Raw genomic sequence first — 23,316 nt, 5'->3', positions numbered from 1 at the left:
TCCTGGCTTGGGTCACTGTCAATGCAGTGTCTGCACGTTCTCCCTGTGTCAGCGTGGGTTTCTTCTGGGTGCTCTGGTTTCCTCCCACAGTCCAAAAAAAGACATGCTGGTTAGGTGCTTTGGCCATGCTAAATTCTCCTTCAGTGTACTTGAACAGGCACAGAAGTGTGACTACCAGGGGATTTTCACAGTAACTTCATTGCAGTGTTAATGTAAGCCTACTTGTTATACGGAATAAATAAAGTTTAATCTTAAGATGCTCTGAGACCTTGTTGGACTGTTGACATCTCGCACCCAGTAGTTTCCTGTATCAGGAAGCAATAGGTGCTCAACCCCATAATATTCCTTCAGTTGATTCAGGTGCCCTGAAGCTGGTGATGACTATGATTGGGACAGGTTAAACTGCGTTGTGTGGGTTTGGAATGTACTGAAAAGGAGCACAGTCAGTGTTAAAATGTTCCAGACGTTACTGATAAATCCCCCATTTAAGCGTTTCGAAAGGTTCCATTCCAGTCCAAATATCAGAGTTTGATTTTCAAAATGAAAGTACCAGGCAGGCTGCCAATCGAAAGAAGCAGCAGGTGTAACATTGTTTTATTTGGATCAGAAACTTCGAATCACGTGTCAAACGTGTGACAGGTTTGAGTTGGACTGCCTACGATGAGGGCAAATTGCTATTTTCTCCATTCCATTTAAGCTGCCTGTCAATGTGGAACACTCAGTCCTGTCAACCTCCTCTTGACGTAACAACACAAACAATGTTTCACCATGAAATAGCATCAGAATATTCAGTCTTTTCAATATTTGTGAAGGAGTGAACTTGCCACCTACTGATCGCAACCTATTCCATTAGTGCACTTATTGAAGCATCCAATGCAAAAAAAAACTTAGGTTTTTTTTTGCTGGAATGCTTTTAAGCTTATTTGAATAGAATCCATAGAATCCCTACAGTGCAGAAAGAGGCCATTTGGCCCATTGAGTCTGTAACAACTCCCTGGAAAAGCATCATATCCAGGCCCGCCTCTCCCCCTCTCCACAATATTGTCGTAACCCTACACATTCAGAATGAGCAATCTACCTAACCTGCACATCTTTGGACTCCATTTGTTCTCTGTTTCCTGCAGAAAATTCAGTTAGAGTAGGATTTTCCAGCCCCCACCATCTTCAGGAGTGACTAGTTCTACCGAAAGTCAATGGATTTTTGGCTGGGTCGGCCTACCTCCTGTGGCGAATCCCACCACAATGGGCCTGGTAAACTCCCAGCCTCGGAGTGGAACACGTTTGAAGTTCTATTCCTAACACAGCTGAGGCATTAAACAGAATTTCCAGCATGATCACGGGGAGAATTGCAGAACCCAGGGAGCGGGATTTTACCACCTCATTTGATCCTAGACCTGAAAATCCCACCCAGTGCCAACAGATTTTCCCATTGTCCAGCCCTCACCCACTCTGATTCCCGTGGTGTGCAGGGCGGGTGGTAGAATTCCAGCGAGGGTGTTAGATAACCGGAAAGTATTTATACCAGCAGCAAGCCTGATGCTGTATTTTGCAATTCAGTGCCAATATACTGAGGGAGTTGAGATTTCAGCAGGTTTAGTCGTTCTAATTTATCACTTGGAATCCCCACAGTGCAGAAGGAGGCCATTGAGCCCATCAAGGCTGTACTGACAACAATCCCACCCAAGTACTATTATCGTAACCCCACACGTTTACCCCACTAGTCACCCTAACCAACACATATTTGGGCACGATGGAGCAATTTAGCAGAGCCAATCCACCCAAAATTGCACATCTTTGGACTGTAGGAGGGAACTGGAGGACCCGGAGGAAACCCACGCAGACACGGGGAGAACATGCAAACTGCACATAAACACTGTGAGGCAGCAGTGTTAACCACTGTGCCATCGTGCCACCTCTCATGAACGTCTGTTGTGGAATCTTTGCCTTTTGCAATCGCTTCATAATTACAAAGAACAAAGAAAATTACAGCACAGGAACAGACCCTTCAACCCTCCAAGCCTGCACTAACCATCCTGCCCGACTGAACTAAAACCCCCTACCGTTCCGGGGATCACATCCCTCCATTCCCATCCAATTCATGTATTTGTAACAGTGCCCTTTAACAGTCACTATTGTATCCGCTTCCACTTCCTCCCCCGGCAGTGAGTTCCAGACAACGTCTATGTAAAAAATTTGCCTTGTACATCCCCTTTAAAGCTTGCCCTTCGCACCTTAAACTTATGCCCCCTAGTAATTGACTCTGCCACTCTTGAAAAAAAGCTTCTGGATATCCATACTAAATGTGAAAAGAAGGTTTTGCCATGAGTATAAAACAGACTTGAATCCCCCATTTGGTGTTATTTTCTTTAATTTTCAAATTTCTCCGATCTGAAGAATTAAGAAATGTATTTGGGTCATGTTTCTTGTATAAGATCTGTTTTAGCAATTTGATTTATTATCAGTGCCATTGGTCTATAAGTGGCAGCCACTGTTATAGTGTAGCATAATTGGTCCTAATTACTAGAATGTTTGTTTTAATCTGGGCTAAAGCTATTCTATCATTTTAGTGTTTTCCCCTGGGGTTTTGCAGAGTAAGGCTTGATTAGGATGACTGAGAGGGAAGCAGTTAACTGGGTGTAGCGTATTGCCTGCAGAAGGCAGAGAGTGGTTGTGGGTGGGTCTTTTTCTGCATGGAGATCGGTCACCAGCGGAGTGCCCCAGGGATCTGTTCCAGGACCCTTGCTGTTTGTCATTTTCATAAATGACCTGGATGAGGAAGTGGAGGGGTGGGTTAGTAAGTTCGCCGACGATACGAAGGTTGGTGGTGTTGTGGATAGTCTGGAGAGATGTTGCTGCGTGACATAGAATGCAAGACTGGGTGGAGAAGTGGCAGATGGACTTCAATGTGGATAAATGTGTAGTGGTCCATTTTGGCAGGACCAATGGGATGAAGGAGTACAATATCAAGGGTAGGAGTCTTAGCAGTGTTGAAGAGCAGAAGGATCTTGGGGTCCGGGTCCATCGGACTCTTAAATCGGCCTCGCAGGTGGAGGATGTGGTCAAGAAGGCATATGGTGCACTGGCCTTCATTAATCGAGGGATTGAGTTTAGGAGTCGGGAGGTAGTGCTGCAACTTTATAAGACCCTTGTCAGGCCCCACTTGGAGTACTGTGCGCAGTTCTGGTCGCCTCACTACAGGAAGGATGTGGAAGCTATTGAGAGGATGCAGAGGCGGTTTACAAGGATGTTGCCTGGATTGGGAGGCATGTCTTATGAAGATAGGTTGAGGGAGCTATGTCTCTTCTCCCTGGAGAGACGAAGGTTGAGAGGCAACCTGATAGAGGTTTATAAAATGTTGAGAGGAATAGATAGGGTGGATTCTCGGAGGCTATTTCCCAGGGCTGAAAAGGTCACTTCGAGAGGACGCAGGTTTAAGGTGCTGGGGAGCAGGTACAGAGGAGATGTTAGGGGTAAGTTTTTCACTCAGAGGGTGGTGAGTGAGTGGAATCGGCTGCCGTCAGTGGTGGTAGAGGCGAACTCGCTGGGGTCTTTTAAAAGACTTCTGGATGAGTATATGAGATTTAATGGGATTGGGAGTTACAGATAGTTCTATGGCTTGGTAGGTATGGATGTGATTGGTGCAACTTGTGGGCTGAAGTGTTGTAGCGTTCTATGTATGCAGGGAGAACATTGCTTCAGAGATAGGCCTCTGAAGCAGACCCTACCTCACTGGAAAATATGAGACATTTATCCGGTGAAAATCACATAAGCGTTTTATTGCTTTGAATTCCAACATTGCCTGTTTTAGACTCACACTAAACAATTTACAGACACCACAAGGCAAAGTTTCTCTTGCTGCAAGAATTATCTGTACTTCTAATCTCTTGTTGCTACAAAGGTTTGGCCTTGCCTTGAACTGCCAGCTTTGAGGTGGTACAGGGGTCACTTGGCATAACAGCTAGCTGCTCAACATGTAAGTGGTCTTTGCTTAAATCATCATCTTTTCCCTTGATTGAGGAATTTTACTTAAACTTTCTAACTGTTTACATCGATTCTCTAATCCCTTTTGATGACACATTTAACCTTAATAGAGATCCCTTGATAAACCATACTTGCTACGTCCCCTAATAAATTGTTGGAATAAAACCATCTTCGTTATTTGTTTCTTAGAGTCAGCAAAACCAGAATATTTATTTTTAATTTAAATACAATGGATGAGTGTTTTTAATTACAATTGGAGCAAGAGATATCCAGCACAGATCTACAAAAAATGAAATTACAAAGAAACCTGATAGAAGTCTACAAGATTACGAGGGGCATGAACAAAGTGGATAGTCAGAAGCTTTATCCCAGAGTGGAAGAGTCAATTACTAGGGGGCACAGGTTTAAGGTGCGAGGGGCAAGGTTTAAAGGAGATGTACAAGGCAAGTTTTTTGCACAAAAGATGGTGGGTGCCTGGAACTCTCTGCTGGGGGAGATAATGGAGTTTTAAGGGGCATCTTGACAAATACATGAATAGGATGGGAATAGAGGGATATGGTCTCAGGAAGGGTAGGGGGTTTTAGTTCAGTTGGGCAGTATGGTCAGTGCAGGCTTGGAGGGCCGAAGGGCCTGTTCCTGTGCTGTAATTTTCTTTGTTCTTTGAGCACTATGTCAAAATAATTTTCAAGTTATTTTTTTCAATCAATTCTCCTTTCATTACCTGAGACAAATATAGTTTTCTGTGTGGGGTTGCGTTTTTTCTATATTTCAGATCGAAATGTCACATATTTTCATTCACTGAAAATTGTATCAGACTGCCCACCTTTTTACACAGCTTGTCCTTTTATAAACTTATAAAACATCAAAGCATTTGAAAGGATAAGTGCTCTAAATGGGCGACCACAATAGTTAACAAATGATTTCTAATGGTGATTTTACAGTTCTCCAAGTCATTACATGGCATTTCCTCATTCAGCGTTCCCCAAACATATTTCAGAATCAGCCAGTTACCTGCAATTCTTCCGGAATCTCGTACCTAAAGCTCCAACGTCAAGCATTACTGGATGGCAAGGTGGCACAGTGGTGAGCACTGCTGTCTCACAGTGCCAGGTTACCAGGTTCAATTCCAACCTCAGGTGACCGTGTGGAATTTGTACGTTGTCTGTGCGGGCCAAGATTATAAGGGGCGTGGACAGAGTGGATAATCAGAAGCTTTTTCTCAGGGAAGAAGTGTCAATAACCAGGGGACATAGGTTTACGGTGCAAGGGGCAAGATTTAATGGAGATGTACGAGGCAGGTTTTTCTACACGGAGTGTGGCAGGTGCTCGCTGCCGGGGGAGACAGTGGAAGCAGATACGATAGTGAGTTTTAAGAGGCGTCTGGACAAATGCATGAATAGGATGGGAATAGAGGGATATGGTCCTCAGAAGGAAAGGAGGTTTTAATTCAATCGGTGTAGGCTTGGAGGGCCGAAGGGCCTATTCCTGTGCTGTAATTTTCTTTGTTCTTTGTTCTTCCTCCAGGAACTCCAATTCCATCCCACATTCCAAAGATGTGCAAGTTAGATTGATTGGCCATGGCAAATTGCCCCTTAGTGTCAGGGGGATTAGCAGGGTGAATTTGCAGGGTTACAGGGATAGTAGCTGGGTGGGATTGTTGTTTGGTGCAGGCTTGATGGGCTGAATGGCCTCATTTTGCACTGTAGGGATTCTATGATTTGATTTCATAGACACAAACAAATTCCAACTAATGTTACATATATCAGAAATGGTTAGACCAGGGTTCCCCAAACTTATACAGTCATAACACCCTTTGACCAACCAGACGCACTGATGGAACCTTGAGAAACATTTTTAATTTGCTAAAGAGTTGAACCATAAAAACTGGATTAATTTTGTGCAATAGTTACAAAGATACAAACACAGATTTATAAAATTATGCTCTATTTCTTATATGTATGCATTTATTCTAAATAAAAAATTCTCTTATTTAACAAATACTTAAGTTTTGCCTTTTGTCATTTTAGTGGGAGCAGTTATGCTGTTTCTTTTATTGACAAATTTGTTTAATGTTAGAAGTGTTGCTGGAGAACTGGATTCTCACGTCTGGCACACACATATGTGCACAGTCTATTTTTTCCCCTCTGTTTCTCCCTCCCAATGCTCCCCTCTTGCTCACACACAGTTTCACATCTCTCCCACACGCGCACACACATGCACACCTTCACCTCTATCTCATACGCACAGTCACCTCTCTCTCACATACACACACACTCACCACTCTCTCTCACATGCACATACACTCACTTAGCTCTCTGTCTCACACACTCACACTTTCACGTCTCCCTGCCTCTCACATAGAGTCACACCCCTCTCTCTCTCTCTCTTTCACATGCACAGACACTCATACTCTCACCTCTATCTCCCTCTCACACGCACATTCACCATCAGCTCTCTCTCCCTCTCACACACACACATACACTCACTCTCACCTCTCCCTGTCACTCACACACATTCCTAACTCTCTCATAAACATTTCCTGTCACCTCTCTCACACATACACATTCACACTGTCACACCTCTCTCTGTCTCATGCACACTCATGTTCACACTTCTCCCTCTCCAACACACACTCCCACCTCTCTCTCACTCACACACATATACACAAGCACATACACATACACAGTCACACACACACACGCACGCACAATCAAACATACACACATTCAAACACACACACATACTCACACTCACGCTCACACTCACACACACACTTACATTGTCATCTCTCCATTGCTTAGAGGGTCTTTTGTCTTTGGAATTCTCTTACCCAGCGAGCTGTGAGCACTGAAACATTGAATATATAGATTTTGACCAAAAAAGAGAGCCCAGGTTCATGGGAGACTGACAGAAGATAGACTTAAGGGCACACTCAGATCTGCCATGTTGGTTCAGAATGGTTGACCAGACTTGATGGGCCAAATTACCTACTCTGCTCCTATTTCTAATGATCTTGTAGTATTCAAATTATTTGGTGTTTCTTGCTTTCTGTGTTAGTCATTTCCATTGATGGTTTGCATCACAGTGTTGGGAACAAGTTCATCAGAATGAATATCAGGATTGTCAGATATGTTCATCAATCCTGATGGTTTTTACTTCGAGGATGGTTTATTAAACTGAACTGGGGGAGCAGCTGAAACCCATGAATGACGTGATTTTGAGTCACTCGCAACAATATATCCAGCCAAACAATTCACGATTATTCCAGGATTATACCTCAGTGAATAATTAGAGTTGGTGTGGCCCACAATGCAAAGAACAGTATCGAGGTTTATAAAATGTTGAGAGGAATAGATAGGGTGGATTCTCGGAGACTATTTCCCAGGGCTGAAACGGTCACTACGAGAGGACACAGGTTTAAGGTGCTGGGGAGCAAGTACAGAGGAGATGTCAGGGGTAAGTTTTTCACTCAGAGGGTGGTGAGTGAGTGGAATCGGCTGCCACTGGTGGTGGTAGAGGCGAATTTGCTGGGGTCTTTTAAAAGACTTCTGGATGAGTACATGGGATTTAATGGGATTGAGAGTTATAGATAGGCCTGGTAGGTATGGGTATGATCGGCGCAACATGTGGGCCGAAGGGCCTGTTTGTGCTGTGGTGTTCTATGTTCTATAAGTACAGCACAGGAACAGGCCCTTCGGCCCTCCAAGCCCGTGCTGATCATGATGCCTGCCTAAACTACAGAATCCGTACGCTTCCATTCCCATCCTATTCATGTATTCATCTAGATGCCCCATAAATGCTGCTATCGTACCTGCTCCCACCACCTTCTTGGGCAGTGCATTCCAGACGTTCACCACCTTCTGTGTAAAACACTTGCCTTGCACATCTCTTCTAAACTTTTCCTCACGCACCTTAAACCTACGTCCCCACGTACTTGACTTTTCTACCCAAGGAAAGAGCATCTGACTATCCAAGAATGTGGTGTGAAAAAGCAGCCACGATTGTAAATATTACCAGACTTTTTGCCCTGAAATGTATAGTGGCAGACATTTTCATTATTTTTCGACCTTTGGGAATTAATTGTTCCTGTGCGTCTATCCATTTCTGTAGTAAATGTCTCCCTAACTGACTGTGTCAGTTTTACAGTCAGTCTGGGAGCAAAGCTCAAATGACACTGTTTCCTCAGTTCTGTTTTAAATCATATCATTCAAGGTATTCTCCAAATTGCAAGCCAATATTTGTAAGCTGATAGTATTGTGCGAGGACTAGCCATATGATAAGCAAGCTGCCCTTTCTCCACACTCAGAATATTCCCAATTCTGTTATTAGGGAAGTATTGCAAGCAGTTACTAACCAATTATCGGCTTAACTCAGTGGGCTGGACAGCTAGTTAGCAACGCTAACCGTGTGGGTTCAATTCCCTTACTGGCTGAAGTTACTCATGAAAGCTTTGCCTTCTCAATCTTGTCCCTCACCTGAGGTGTAGTGATCCTCAGGTTAAAATCACCACCAGTCAGAGCCTATGGTCATCTGGGACTTTGGTGACTGTACCTTCCCATGTAGATATGTGAATCATAAAACAGTCACTTCAAAATGAATAATTATCAGTGACAATAAGAATCGAAATCTAAATGCATTAGAAAGACTTGAAGGCAACTTTATTAAAATGACTCATTTTACTCTGATTTTAATAAATATCATTGCTATTCTGCTATTTAGCAAAAACAAAAGGTAGATTCTGGCCTGCAAAACTTGAAAATGAAATCAGTGATCAGACATAGAAACATAGAAGCTCGGAGCAGAAGGAGGCCCCTCGAGCCTGCTCCACCATTCATCATGATCATGGCTGATCATCCAACTCAATAGCCTAATGCTGCTTTCTCCCCATAACCTTTGATCCCATTCGCCCCCAAGTGCTACATCTAGCCGCCTCTCAAGTACATAGAACATTACAGCGCAGTACAGGCCCTTCGGCCCTCGATGTTGTGCCGACCAGTGGAACCAACCTAATAACCCTCTAACCTAAACTATTCCAATGTTACCCATATGCCTATCCACTGACCATTTAAACGCCCTTAAAGTTGACGAGTCCACAACTGCTGCAGGCAGGGCATTCCACGCCCTTACTAGCCTCTGAGTAAAGAACCTACCTCTGACATCCGTCCTATAATTACCACCCCTTAATTTAAAGCTATGTCCCCTTGTGTTAGCCATCACCACCTGAGGAAAAAGGCTCTCACTGTCCACCCTATCCAATCCTTTGATCATCTTGTATGCCTCAATTAGGTCACCTCGTAACCTTCTCTCTAATGAAAATAACCTCAAGTCCCTCAGCCTTTCCGCATGTACAGTGTACGTGATTCTCAGTGGATTCAGTGGATTTCAGTACAGTGGATTCTCATGCAGGTTTTGGTAATGCTGGATGTCACGGTGACAAAGCTATCGAAATTTAAACTAATTTCTCTTATTATTCAAGTGCATTTCATTTTAAATATCAGTAGTCTGGCATTTGCTTATTAGTGTTCAGAGGAATCTGCGACAGCTGAAGAGTTGGCTGCCAAGAAATCCAATGAAACTGGACAAGGAGGCGCTCCCAGATCTGGAGGAGACTGATTGCTACACTGCACCATTCAGTAGAGCACGGATGCACCAGTAAGTATTTTGCTCACATAAGCATTTTGCACAAAGCGAGTTGGAAACTGTTTTAATCGAATTAATTTGCATTAATGAGGCAGATTCCAAAGAGTGTGATCAAGGCTTGAAGTTATGATGCTGTGTGTATAAACTCTTCAATTTCATACTTGTGGTTCAAATCATGGGAAGGTGATGACATAGTGGCATTGCTGCCGGTGGACCAGAGAGTCAGGGTCATTCTCCGGTGAGCCGAGTTCGAATCCCAGCAAGGCATGTGGTGAAATTTGAATTTGATAAAAAATATTTAAAGATAAATGAAAACCATAAATCATTTGTCGTTAAAACCCACCTGGATTTGATTTATTATTGTCACACGTATTAGTGTACAGTGAAAAGTATAGTTTCTTGCACACTACCCAGGCGAAGCATACCGTACATAGGGAAGGAAAGGAGAGAGTGCAGAATGTATCGTAATAGCTGGGATGTAGAGAAAGATCAACTCAGTGCAAGATAGGTCCATCCAAAAGTCTGATGGCAGCAGGGAAGAAGCTGTTTTTGAGTCACGATCTCAGAGTTTCATATATTTTCCCAAGAGAAAGAGGTGGAAGGGAATATGTCCAGGGCTCATAGGGATTATGCTAGCTGTTTTTCCGAGGCAGCAGAAAGTGTAGACAGAATCAATGGATGGGAGGCTGGTTTGAGTGATGGACTGGGCTTCATTTAAGACTCTTTGTAGCTTCTTGCGATCTCGGGCAGAGCAGGAGCCAGACCGAGCTGTGATACAACCAGGAAGAATGCTTTCTATGGTGCATCTGTGAAAGCCGGTTCCCCCTTGAGGGAAGGAAATGTGACATCCCTACCCTGGTCTGGCCTACGTGTGACACGGTATCCACAGCAATGTGGTTAACTCTGAGATGGGCTAAAAAGCCATGCGGTGTAAGGGTGATGAATGTTGGGGCGACCAGCAATGCCCACATCCCATGAATAAATTTCTAACAAATTCACGCTCTTTCGTCCCTATAGTATTCTAGTTTCAAAACACAGAATTTCACATTACCTCTTTCTTTACTTCCCAGCTTCACGATAAACAACAAAGACACATTTTTCAGCAACTCCACAAGAAGCAGGATAGTGCATCACATGCTGCAGAGGACAAAGTACGAAGATGGAAAATCCAAAATAGGTACTGATTTAAACAGGTCAATTTCTCAAGTTCGGAATGCCGATTGTTGTGTACAAACGGTAGCTCATTTTTCTTTTAAATGTTGCAGCATATTAGCTCTCTCTTTGGTTAAGCGAATGCAGTATACTGTGCAGTACAGTGCCGGGGAGGTAGGTGTGTTTATCCCATGATAGTGAAAGGGAGATTTTTTTTTCAGATTTAATTTAAAAGTTAGCCCAGCTACCCTAGGAGAAAACATGCATACATGTGTTAGGTCAAGGGCAACTGTATCATGACCCTGCATCGATCACCATCTTAAAGAGAGGGTTAGAGGTACTAAAGGTAGAAAGTGCTGGACAGACTCAGGAGGTCTGGCAGCATCTGTGTAGAGTGAGACAGAGTTGATGTTTCGAGTCTATATGACATTTGGGGCAGTACGATGGCACGGTTAGCACTGCTGCCTCACAGCGCCAGGGACCCGGGTTCAATTCCTATTTTGGGTCACTGTCTGTGTGGAGTTTGCACATTTTCCCTGTGTCTGCGTGGGTTTCCTCTGGGTGCTCTGGTTTCCTCCCACAGGGCGGGTTAGGTGGATTTGCCATGCTAAATTGCCCCTTACTGTCAGGGGGATTTGCTTAGGTAAATGCACAGGGTCATGGAGATAGGGTCTGGGTGGGATTGCGATCAATGCGGACTTAATGGGCTGAATGGCCTCCTTCTGCACGGTAGGGATTCGATGATTATATGACGCTTCCATGAACATTTGTTTTATTCCAGCATCTGCAGTATTTCACTTTTACTTGAGTAAGAGTGGCACGGTGGCACAGTGGTTAGCACTGCTGCCTCACAGCACCAGGGGCTCAGGTTGAATTCTGGCCTTGGGTGACTGTCTGTGTGGAGTTTGCACACTCTTCCCGTGTCTGCGTGGGTTTCCTCTGGGTGCTACGGTTCCCTCCCACACTCCAAAGGTGTTTTTGGGTGAGGTTGATTGGACATGTTAGATTGCCCCTTAGTGTCAGAGGATTGATAAGTGGGGCTACAGGGATAGGGTTTGGGTGGGATTATTGTCGGTAGAGGCCCAATGAACTGAATGGCCTCTTTCTGCACTGTTGGGATTCTATGTGTTAATTATAGTTCAATCTATAACAGCTAGTTGCCTCGTTCGATATGCATTAGGTATCTATTGAATTGTAGCAATGTACAATTCCTTTTGTAACTGGGCTAACATTACAGGTTCAATGGGGCTAATAAGGGAGACGATGGCCTAGTGATATATTAACTAGCCTATTAATCCTGGAACTCAACTAATGCCCTGGGGACCCAGTTCGACTCCCACCACGGCAAATGGTGTCATTTGAATTCCATTAAAAAAAATGTCTGGAATTAAGAATCTACTGATAACCATTGTCGATTGTTGGGAAAACCCATCTGGTTCACTAATATTCTTCAGGGAAGGAAATCTGTTGTCCTTACCGGGTCTGGCCTACATGTGACTCCAGAGTCACAGCAATGTGGTTGACTCTTAACTGCCCTCGGGCAACTAGGGATGGGCAATAAATGCTGGCCCAGCCAGTGACGTCCAAGTCCCACAAATGAATAAAAACAAGAATTAAATTGGTGGCATCATTTTGAAAAACACCTTCCCCTCGATGATGTGGCAAACACTTCCTGATTTTAATCTATAAATAAAACCCCAATCGATCATCCGTACTTGGGGTTTACCTGAGACTACCAACCCCTAGAAAATGAACAATGTGTTTGCCTGACAGCGACTGGCGAGAAAATGCTACATTGGAAATAAAAAATTCACCAGAGCAAAAATAATTTGTCAGGAGAATCAGTTCAATTCAAGATCTGTTTTTAAAATAGCGCAGAAGAACAATTATTGTCACAGGCGTATCATTCCCAGAACATTCCGGGCAGGATTGTGAATCTCTGCCAGTGTTGGGAATGCAGGCTGGCAGGAACTAAAAATAGCCTCACCAGCCAGCGAGCTGCCTCCCCGGCTCCGTCTCCCCAGGGCCGTATTTGCAGAGATGGAATCAGAGTGAGGTGGGGTTACCCATCCACACAGAGTGCGTTGTCAACGTGACTCATTAGGAACCCATTAAAGGAGGCCAACTGGGATTTTCCAGTCAGCCTCCAGATGCATGTGGGCGGGGGAGGCGATGGGGGACAGATTTATGTGTCTGGAGGTGACCTCCTGGAGCTCCGGAGAAGCCTAGAGACCCTCTCTCCCTGGCCAGAGAAGCCTAGAGACCCTCCGTCCTTGGTTACGTATGTGCTGAAGTAACCAAAGACCTGTCCCCCCCCCACCCTCAAACCAGTTCCTCCACCACCACCACCAACAGTAGTGCCTGATTGCAAGACCTACTTTTTAATACAAAAAGAGAAAATGCTTCAGAATCATCCTGACTCGAAACATTGGCTCAATTCTCTCTCCACAGGAGCTGTCAGACCTGTTGGGATTTTCCACCATTTTCTGATTTTGTTTCGGGTTCCAGTATCCACAGTAGTTTGCCTTTTTCTAGTTTTTATCAGCTGCTTGAAATGTGAGAATTATTTGGTTTTTTTATTGTTTTTTTTTAAGTAATTCATCGTGAGGGTATTTCCACGCTGAAGTGCCCTCTCTCTCTCTCTCCTACCCGCAATTGTAGTCCGCTTCAAACTGGGAGGCCTCTGATTGGCTCTACAGCTTTGAGAGCCCACCCACCATCCACGATTGGATGATCCAAGCCAAGTAGAGAACGTCCTCATGTGAATCGGGGCTGGTAAACATTTCCCATCGCTGTCTCCCGACCTATTCCTGGCTCCAAGAGGAAGTTCTCACCCTAGACATTAAAGAACAGCCCAACTGAAAAGGTTACCTCTCTCTAACTGATGTCAGTCAGAGGGCATCCCGTTTGGTTATGCAATATTTTGAGTATTAGCTAAAAGATTGACAACCATTTGCTCAGAAAACAACTGGATATTTCTCTTTTCTTCAGGTTTAAATAGGTTACTCGGCAACGGAACTTACGATGCTGCCTTCCCTCCACACGAGGTGAGACAATTTGTGAAACTTTTTTGTAATAAACTGGGGAAACAAATGCATTTAGAAGAAATATTTCCCATGGAAACTTGGTAACGTTCTGTTTATTGTTTATGAAGCTATTGTTTGGACAAGCTGAGGTGGATTTTAACCTTCACCATTTTGGCGCTAATAGAGTCATAGGCCGGAGTTTTATCATCCCGCCCATCACGGGAATTGGAGCGGGCAAGGGGCGGACCATGGAAAGGCCCATTAACCTCAGGCAGGATTTTAAGGTTTTGAGATGACTGAGGCCGTAAAATTCTACCCAGAAAGTCATAGACCAATACAACATGGAAACAGGCTTTTGGGCCCTACAGGTCCATGCCAACCGTGGTGCCCTTCCACCTTGTCCCAATTGCCCTAGTTTGGCCCACATCCCTCTAATCCTTTCCTGTCCATGTACTTACCCAAATACTTTTTAATTACCTGCCTCAACCACTTCCCCTGGCAGCTCATTCCATACATGCACCAAACTTTGTGTGAAGAAGTTGCCCCTCAGGTCACTTTTAAAACTTTCCCCTCTCACCTTACACCTATGCCCTCTAGTTTTCAATTCCCCTTCCCTGTGAAGAAGACTATGCGCGTTCACCCAATCGATGCCCTTCATGATTTTGTACACCTCAATAAGGTCACCCCTCATTCTCCTACATTCCAAAGAATAAAGTCCTAGTCTGACCAACTGCTCCCTATAACTCAGGCCCACTAGTCCTGGCAACAACCTCATAATCTGGCAGGGTAGAACCATTATTGACCATTTGCCCAGTCGTGGGATGGGAAAGTTTACAATTGGTTGGCATTTTGCCCCAGGTGTTGAACCAATTTCAGCACCCTTAGTTTCAAAACTTTACATATAAATCTCCATCTACTTTATCTTAAAATAGATGTGTTAACCATGTTGACAAATGGCTAATGGTTGAGAACTTGGAGGGGCCTAATTTTCCCATCCTGCTGACCGCAGGAATTATAGCGGGCAGGTGGAGCGTACCACGCAAAGGTCTGTTGACCTCCGATGGGATTTTCCAGTCTTGGGGAGGGGGGGACGAGCGAGGCCGGAAAATCCCACCCAGGATCTGTGATGATTGTCATTATTCACAACTTGAAGATTGATTGCACGTTAACACAGAAATCCTGACGTTACATTCTGTCATTCATTGCTCAGCTGTAAGCTGCACTCTGGTCATCTCCAGCTAACAATCGGTCAAATCCATTGTTTTGGGAAGAATGTCTCTTTCTTTGCTCTCAGAGCAAGGTGTAACTAGATAATTTTTGATGTAGAGATGTTGGACTGGGGTAAACACAGTAAGAAGTCTCACAACACCAGGTTAGAGTCCAACCAGTTTATTTGATAGTAATCTTACAAGCTTTCGGAAACAGTGTTCCTTCGTCAGGTGTGTGGAAGGAACACCGTTTCCGAAAGCTTGTAAAATTACTATCAAATAAACTGGTTGGACTCTAACCTGGTGTTGTGAGACTTCTTACTGTAGATTTTTTAAAACAGTGAACAGAGCAATAATTACCTCTGAACAAACCACTTGGCCCTGAAGATGGTATTGTATATTTACGGCATGTTATTAAATCTCTATTATGACTTATTAGAATATTTTTTAAGCAAGTTAGTTTTGCAAAATAATCTTCTGAGAATTGTTCCTTGAATTTCATTTTCTTTCTCCCATATTTCTGTTTTAATCTTTATCTTGCTCAGCCTAAAATTTAAAACCATTTGATGATTGGTGATTTTCATTTCCTGGTTGGCTGTCTGCCAGAATTTTTCAATATGATTGGCTGTTTGGACAACTCGATAATATCACTAGTTTGATTCCATTAAATTATGCTCCAATCAAAAGCACGTGAAGAGATAAAATACTCATCAAAGATATTGTAGGTACCAGACATCATATCTCGGGACCACGTATGCACTGGAAACAGGGATTTTCTGGAATTTGGATCCTGGGGTGGGGGTGAGGGCAAAAGGGTAACAGGGACCGGGTTGATTTCTCCACTGAGCTTGACCTAGCCAGCACGGGGAGAAGAAGGGAGATGAGGGTGAACCAGGCCGGCTTCTGCCATTAACCCTGGACCCAAAGAACAGGGGATCAGCACACCACGATCCAGATACGAAGACTTTAGGAAGAGGCGATGCCCAAGTGGTATTATCGCTTGACTGTTAATCCAGAAATAATGTTCTGAGGACCCAGGTTCGAATCCCCTGGAATGCCAAATTCCAGGTGGGGAAATTTGAATTCTGTTAAAAAAAGAAAAGATCTGGAATTAAGAGTCTGCTTATGACTATGAAACCATTGCCGATGGTCGGAAAAACCCATCTGGTTCGCTAATGTTCTTTAGGAAAGGAAATCTGTCATCCTTACTTGGTCTGGCCTACATGTGACTGCAGAACTGCAGCAATGTGGTTGACTCTCAACTGCCCTCCAAGGGCAACAGGGGATGGGCAATAAATGCTGGCCAGCCAGCAACACCCATTTCCCACGAAAGAATTAAAAAAAAGGAACAGCAATGCCTGAAGGAGTCCTTACGGATTTTGGGATGATGGATAAGTCTATTTATTTTCTCACTGAGGCTTTCTTTGAGATAAATGCAAGCATCATTGCTTCATCACTGACTGCAGAATCCAGGCAAACAAACTGCATGGAGTGCAGTAAGCAGTCCACGCCCAGGTAAGTTATATACTCCTGATGCAGTGACCTGCTATTCCATATTAGCTTGATTCTCTGATTTCAGCTTTCAAAAATGATTGTCGTGACTCAAAATTATTTTTCAGTGGTGTACTAATTGTTAATATGTGATATGAGGTATATGCAATCATTACATTGCCTTCAGAATTTTATCAATCTAACTACAACAGAATTATTGCTTCTGATAAAAAGGTCACTTTTTTTTTGTTAATTTCACCTGACATGTATAGGTATTGTAAATTTTTTTTTTCAAATCAGTTTGTCAGAAAAAGTAAACTGTTGTTCGTAAGAACAAAAGAATTAGGAGTAGGGGTAGGCCCTCGAGCCTGCTCCGCCATTCAATAAGATCATGGCCGGTCTCTTCGTCGACCCAACTCCACTTACCCGCCCGCTCACCATAAGCCTTAATTCCGTTACTGATCAAAAATCTATCTCCCTTTGCTTTAAAAGCAAGGTAGCCTCAACTGCTTCACTGGGCAGAGAATTCCACAGATTCACAACCCTTTGGGTGAAGAAGTTCCTCCTCAACTCAGTCCTAAATCTGCTCCCCCTTGTTTCGAGGCTATGCCCCCTAGTTCTAGTTTCACCTACCGGTGGAAATGACCTCCCTGCTTCTATCTTATCTATTCCCTTCATAATTTTATATGTTTTGATAAGATCCCCTCTCATTCTTCTAAATTCTAATGAGTATAGCCCCAGTCTACTCAGTGTCTCTTCATAGGCCAACCCTTCCAACTCTGGAATCAACCTAGTGAATCTCCTCCGCACCCCCTCCTGCGCCAGTATATCCTTTCTCAAGTAAGGAGACAAAAACTGTACACAGTATTCCAGGTGTGATCTCACCAGCATCTTATACAGCTGCAACATAACCTTGCTGTTTTTAAACTCCATCCCTTAGCAATGTTCTTTGTGCATCAAGCCAGTTTCCATTTTAATTGTGAAACGGACTGTCTTAATGTTTGAAGAGTGAATGTGACTCATTGTGTCGCAGCGATGTCACCTGTAAATGCTTTGTTCTCTTGTACCTTCTGTCTCCATGGAAATGGGATGATTAACATACTTATTTAGCTCTGTGTGGATCTCCTCCAGTGGTCTCTTGTAGGACTGCAGCACAGTGGTTTGCACTGATGCCTCATAGCACCAGGGACCTGGGTTCAATTCCAGCCTCAAGTGACTGTCTGTGTGGAGTTTGCACGTTCTCCCCCTCTATGTGTATGGGTTTCTTCCGGGTGTTCTGGCTTCCTCCCACACTCCACCAATACACGGGTCAGGTGGATTGGCCATGCTAAGATTGCTCTTTCGTGTCCATAGCTGTGAAAGTTAGGGGGATTAGTGGGGCAAATATGTGGGGCTACTGGAATTGGTTCTGGGTGGGATGCTCTATCAGAGAGTTATCATTGAGGACCCAGTGGGCCGAATGACCTCCTTCTGCACTATAGGAATTCTACAATTCTATGACTGCTGGTTAACTGCTGAAGGTCTGCAACAACTGGACCACGTGGATGGCTTCAGGAATTAAGCAAATCAGGGACCTCACACCAGCTTCTATGGCCTCTGGTTGCTGAATCACAGAGTTATACAGCATAGAAAAAGCTCTTCAGTAATAATGATCACTAAAGACACATTAATCCCATTTTCCAGCTCTTGTCCCACATCCTTGAATGTTATATTGCACGTGCTCACCCAGGTACTTTTCTAAAGATTGTAGGCATGGCACTCTGGATTCTGACCATGCTTTGAGTGATTTTGTTTCAAATCTCCTCTGAATCTCCTGCCCCTCACCTTAAAACTATGCCCCCTCGTGATTAATTCCTGAACCAAGGGGAACAGCTGCCCTCTACTCTATCCATAACCCTCGTAAGTTTTATACACTTCAATCGTGTCTCCCCTCAGCCTTGTCTGCTCGAGTAAAAATAATCCAAGCCTCTCTTTATACTCAAATGCTCCATCCCAGGCAGCGTCCTAGTGAATCTCCTCTGCCCCCCTCCAGTGCAATCACATCCTTCCCATAGTGAGGTGACCAGAACTGCACACAGTGCTCCAGCTGTGGCCTAATCAATGTCCCGTACAGCTCCAATATTACCTCCTCACTCTTATACTCTATACCACGACTGATAAGAGCAAGTTTCCCACATGCCTTCTTAACTACCCTGTTCCTTTGCCATCTTCTGGGATCTGTGAATAAGTACCCCAAGATCCACTCGTTCCCCTGAGCTTCTTAGTGTCCTGCCATTCATTAAATACTTGTTTGTCTTGCATCTTCTTCCAAAGGCATCACTACGCACTTACCAGGGTTAAATAACATCTGGTCTGTCCACCTGACCAACCCATCTATATCTTCCTATAACCTGTGACCTTCTTCATTATTAACCACCGTACCAATCTTGGTGTCATCTGCACACTTACTTATCATTCCCCCACATTCTCAATTATACACTTTATATGTATAACGAACAATAAGAGACCCAGCACTGAATCCTGCAGTGTGCCATGGTGGGATTCAAACCAGGTTCTGGATTAATAGTCTAGTGCTAATAAATACTAGGACATCACCTCCACCACCCAGGAAGGGATAGCCAGTCTGTCTAACACGCTTGGCTCATAATCGCCCTCTGAGTGCGAACCACTCAGTTGTGTTCAAGGCAAGGGCTCAGTAACTCCTTCCCGGGGCTAATTAGAGAGGGGCAGTAAATGTCGGCCTTGTCAACGACACCCATATCCTGTGAGTGAGAAATGAAGAGAAGGCTAAAAATGTGCCAATCAGCTGGGGCAAGAGTGGAATTCTAAGAATGTTGAATAGCTACCTAGGGACATGCCAACAGTTACAAACTGTAAAAAAGATCGAGGATAATAAAAACAGAAAATGCTGGAAAATCTCAGCAAATCTGGCACGATCTGTGGAGAGAGAATCGAGCCAACGTTTCGAGTCTGGATCCTGACTCCTTTCCCTATCCGCAGATGCTTTCAGACCTGCTGAGATTTTCTGGCATTTTCTGTTTCTGTTTCAGATTCCAGCATCCGCAGTTATTTGCTTCTATAAGAGATCAGGGATGTTTTTGCTGCAGAGCTAAAATGGATTGGTTCCAATAACTTTGCACCACCTTGACCAGATGTCCACAATAGATACTCGGGATTAAACAATAAATCAGTAGATAGAGAACATTGTATTCTGAAAACACATCAGCAGATTTCAATAAAGCTTCACTAGGTCTGTAGATAATTAGAAATTGGAAAGCAAATGTGTGATAAGAATATCTTTTGCGAGCTTGTTTTTTTTATTGATATTAAACATGCAAGCAACTCACCATTAATATGATTCTGTACATCACTGAATATTTTTGTTTTCATTTTTGTTCATCATTTCTTTCTCTGAGTAGTACAGACAAGATTTGATTTGATTTATTATCGTCACATGTGACATAGTGTAGCACCGTGGTTAGCACTGCTACCTCATGGCACCAGGGACCCGGGTTCAATTTTGGCCTCGGGGGACTGTCTGCCTGGAGTTTGCACATTCTCCCCATGTCTGTATGGGTTTCCTCCAGGTACTCCAGGTTTCTCCCACTGTCCAAAGCTGTGCAGGTTAGGTGAAATGATTGTTAAATTGTCCCTTAGGGTCAGAGAGATTAACAGGGTAACTACACGGAGTTGTGAGGATAGGGTGGGACTGTTGTCAATGCAGACTCAATGGGCCAAATGGCTTCCTTCTGCACTGTGGGATTCTATGATTCTATTGAGATAGAGTAAAAAAAATGTTTCCTGTGTGCTACACAGGCAAAAAAATACCGTTTATAGAGTACATGGGGAGAAGGAAAAGAGAGGGTGCAGAATATACAGTCATAGCTAGGGTGTAGAGAAGGATCAACTTAATATAAGGTAAGTCCACTCTGATGGCAGCAGAGAAGAAGCTGTTCTTGAGTCGGTTGGTATGTGATCTCAGGTTTTTGTATCTTTTTCCCAAAGGAAGAAGGTGGAAGAGAGAATGTCCAACACGTGTGGGGGTGCTGGATTATGCTGGTTGCTTTCCCTGAGGCAGTGGGAAATGTAGACAGAGTTAATGGGTGGGAGGCTGGTTTGTGTGATGGACTATGCTGCTTTCACAACCTGTCAACGTTTCTTGTGGTCTTGGACAGAGCAGGAGCCCATACCAAGCTGTGATACAACCAGAAAGAATGCTTTCTATGGCACACCTGTAAAAGTTGGTGAGAGTCATAGCGGACATGCCGAATTTGCTTGTTATAATGAGCTCCAACAGGTAATGGCATGGCCGAGGATTAGGACCCCCTGACTCAGTTGATACCTGCGAGTCAGATTTAACATTGGGTACAGGCACAAGCAGAATAATTCATCTTTTTGCCACCCACCCACCAGAATAACACAATAGACAAATAGCAGGTCCAGTGAAGAATCAGCAGCCTATTAGGGTGAGATAATGGCCTGAAATTCATTTCAGTGCAAACCTTGTGTGGAAGCTGTTTAGAATCATTGAATCCTCACAGTGTAGGAGGAGGCCATTCAGTCCATTCAGCCCAAACCAACTCTCTGACAGATGATCTTACCCAGGCCCTCTCCTCCATTGTATCCCAGTAACCCCACACATCCAGCTTGGCTAACCCATCTAACCTGCACATCTTGAGACATTAAGGGGCAATTTAGTATGCCAATCCACCAAACCTACACATCTTCACACTATGGGAAGAAGTGGAGCGCCTGGAAGAAACCCAGGCAGACATGGGGAGAATGTGCATAGAAACTAGAGGCAGGCATAGGCCATTCGGCCCTTCGAGCCTGCTGTGCCATTCATTTTAATCATGACTGATCATTGAATTCAATGGCCTGATTCCCCCCTCCCCCATATTCCTGATCCATTTAATCCCAAGAGCTACATCTAAAGAACTCCACATAGCCAGTAACCTGAGGCCGGAATCAAACCCGGTTGCCTGGCACTGTGAGGCCACAGTGCTAATTCATGTTGAAAGGGCTAGAATATAAGAGCAGGGATGTACTTCTGAGGCTGTATAAGGTTCTGGTCAGACCCCTTTTGGAGTACTGTGAGCAATTTTGGGCCCCATTTCTAAGGAAGGATGTGCTGGCCTTGGAAAGGGTCCAAAGGAGTTCACAAGAATGACATTTGGAATGAAGAGCTTGTCGTTTGAGGAATGGTTGAGGACTCTGGGTCTGTGCTTGTTGGAGTTTAGAAGGATGAGGGGGAATCTTATTGAAATTTACAGGATACTGCGAGGTCTGGATAGAGTGCACGTGGAGAGGATGTTTCCACTAGTAGGAAAAACTAGAACCAGAGGGCACAACCTCAGGCTAAAGGGACAATCCTTTAAAACAGAGATGAGGAGGAATTTCTTCAGCCAGAGAGTAGTGAATCTATGGAACTCTTTGCTGCAGAAGGCTGTGGAGGCCAGGTCATTGAGTGCCTTTAAGACAGAGATTGATAGATCCTTGATTAATAAGGGGGTCAGGGGTTATGGGGAAAAGGCAGGAGAATGGGGATGAGAAAAAAAAAATCAGCCATGATTGAATGGCAAAACAGACTCGATGGGCCAAGTGGCCTAATTCTGCTCCTATGTCTTATGGTCTAAAACCTGTTAAGCAGACACCCAATTTCCCACTGGCACTAGGCCCTTTCCAGGTTGGACACGGTGTAGCCAGATCGCTGCTGGAAACTGGGTGCCAAATAGTTTCTAGGCCACGATAACATTTCCAAGCCACAACCACGAACTGCACCTCCCCACTGTGAGAATTCGGATTATGTTCTCGTTCCTGTTGGAAGCCGAGACACGGGGCCGGCAGTGAGCAATCTGCGCTGGAATGTTGCAGTTCAGTGATCTCTAATTAAAACGCAAAGTTCAAGCGCCGCAGTGAAGTATTCATTGCCGGGAAACAGGTTTGATTAAGAATTAGTTGAGAGAGGAAATCTCTGCTGCAGATTGATATCATGTCGGGGGGGGGGCCGGAGTGTGTGTGGTGAGGCAGCTGCCGGTTGAATCAGACACTAATAAGTTTAATCAAAATGCAGGGGCTGTTTTTGCAGCGAGGTACATTGCCGTGATTATGTTTATGCAATGTAATTTTCCGCAAATGACATTTGTGCAAACGTTAATAACCCCCCTGCTTTCCACTTACTACTCAGTGAGTTGTCACTGCAGAATCGAGTTCTAACATCCGGCTGGCAAGCCATTCACCCCCCTGGATATCAGATTGCCCACGATAGCACTTTATTTGACACAGTGAGGGATTGCGACAACATCAACTCAGAAACATGAGTAAGAGCGGGCCCTAATTAATCCATTGCGGATTAGTTGAGCAGATTCGGAATGTGTCTTCCTTCCAGTCACTTTAGTTTCAGAGGTGCGGTGTCCTCTCACCAGATGCAGCCATCTCCACTCCCAGAGCTTCAGTCGTTGCCCTCAGTGTGAAACGATTGTTATGACTAATGGCGCCTTCCTGCGGAAGGGTCATTCGGAGCGGCACGGTGGCACAGTGGTTAGCACTACTGCCTCATGAGACCACGGACCCGGGTTCAATTCCAGCCTCGGGGTCACAGTCTGTGTGGGGTTTGCACATCCTCCCCAGGTCTGTGTGGGTTTCCTCCAGGTGCTCCGATTTCCTCCCCACAATCCAAAGATGGGTGGATTGGCCGTGCTGAACTGCTCTTTAGTGTCAGGGGGACTAGCAGGGAAAATATGTGGGGTTGCAGAAATTGGGCCTGGGTGGGATTGCTGTCAGTGCAGGCCCGATGGGCTGAATGGCCTCCTTCTGCA

General features: G+C 44.4%; 1 protein-coding gene across 1 annotated transcript in view; it reads left to right on the top strand.

The window, feature by feature from the left end:
* Positions 1–23,316, top strand: part of ano3 (anoctamin 3) — a 181,036-nt gene that overhangs the window by 17,282 nt on the left and 140,438 nt on the right. Inside the window, exons 5-7 of the mRNA XM_080191534.1 lie at positions 9,502–9,633; positions 10,692–10,798; positions 13,765–13,820. Coding sequence (XP_080047660.1) covers positions 9,502–9,633; positions 10,692–10,798; positions 13,765–13,820 — 295 coding nt within the window. The remainder of the gene's footprint in view (positions 1–9,501; positions 9,634–10,691; positions 10,799–13,764; positions 13,821–23,316) is intronic.

Source organism: Carcharhinus amblyrhynchos, chromosome 6 (assembly GCF_965287045.1).
Source record: "Carcharhinus amblyrhynchos chromosome 6, sCarAmb.v2.hapA, whole genome shotgun sequence".
Classification (NCBI taxonomy): Eukaryota; Metazoa; Chordata; class Chondrichthyes; order Carcharhiniformes; family Carcharhinidae; genus Carcharhinus; species Carcharhinus amblyrhynchos.
The sequence above is the reverse complement of the archived record's forward strand: the minus strand, read 5'-3'. Positions and strand labels throughout refer to the sequence as shown.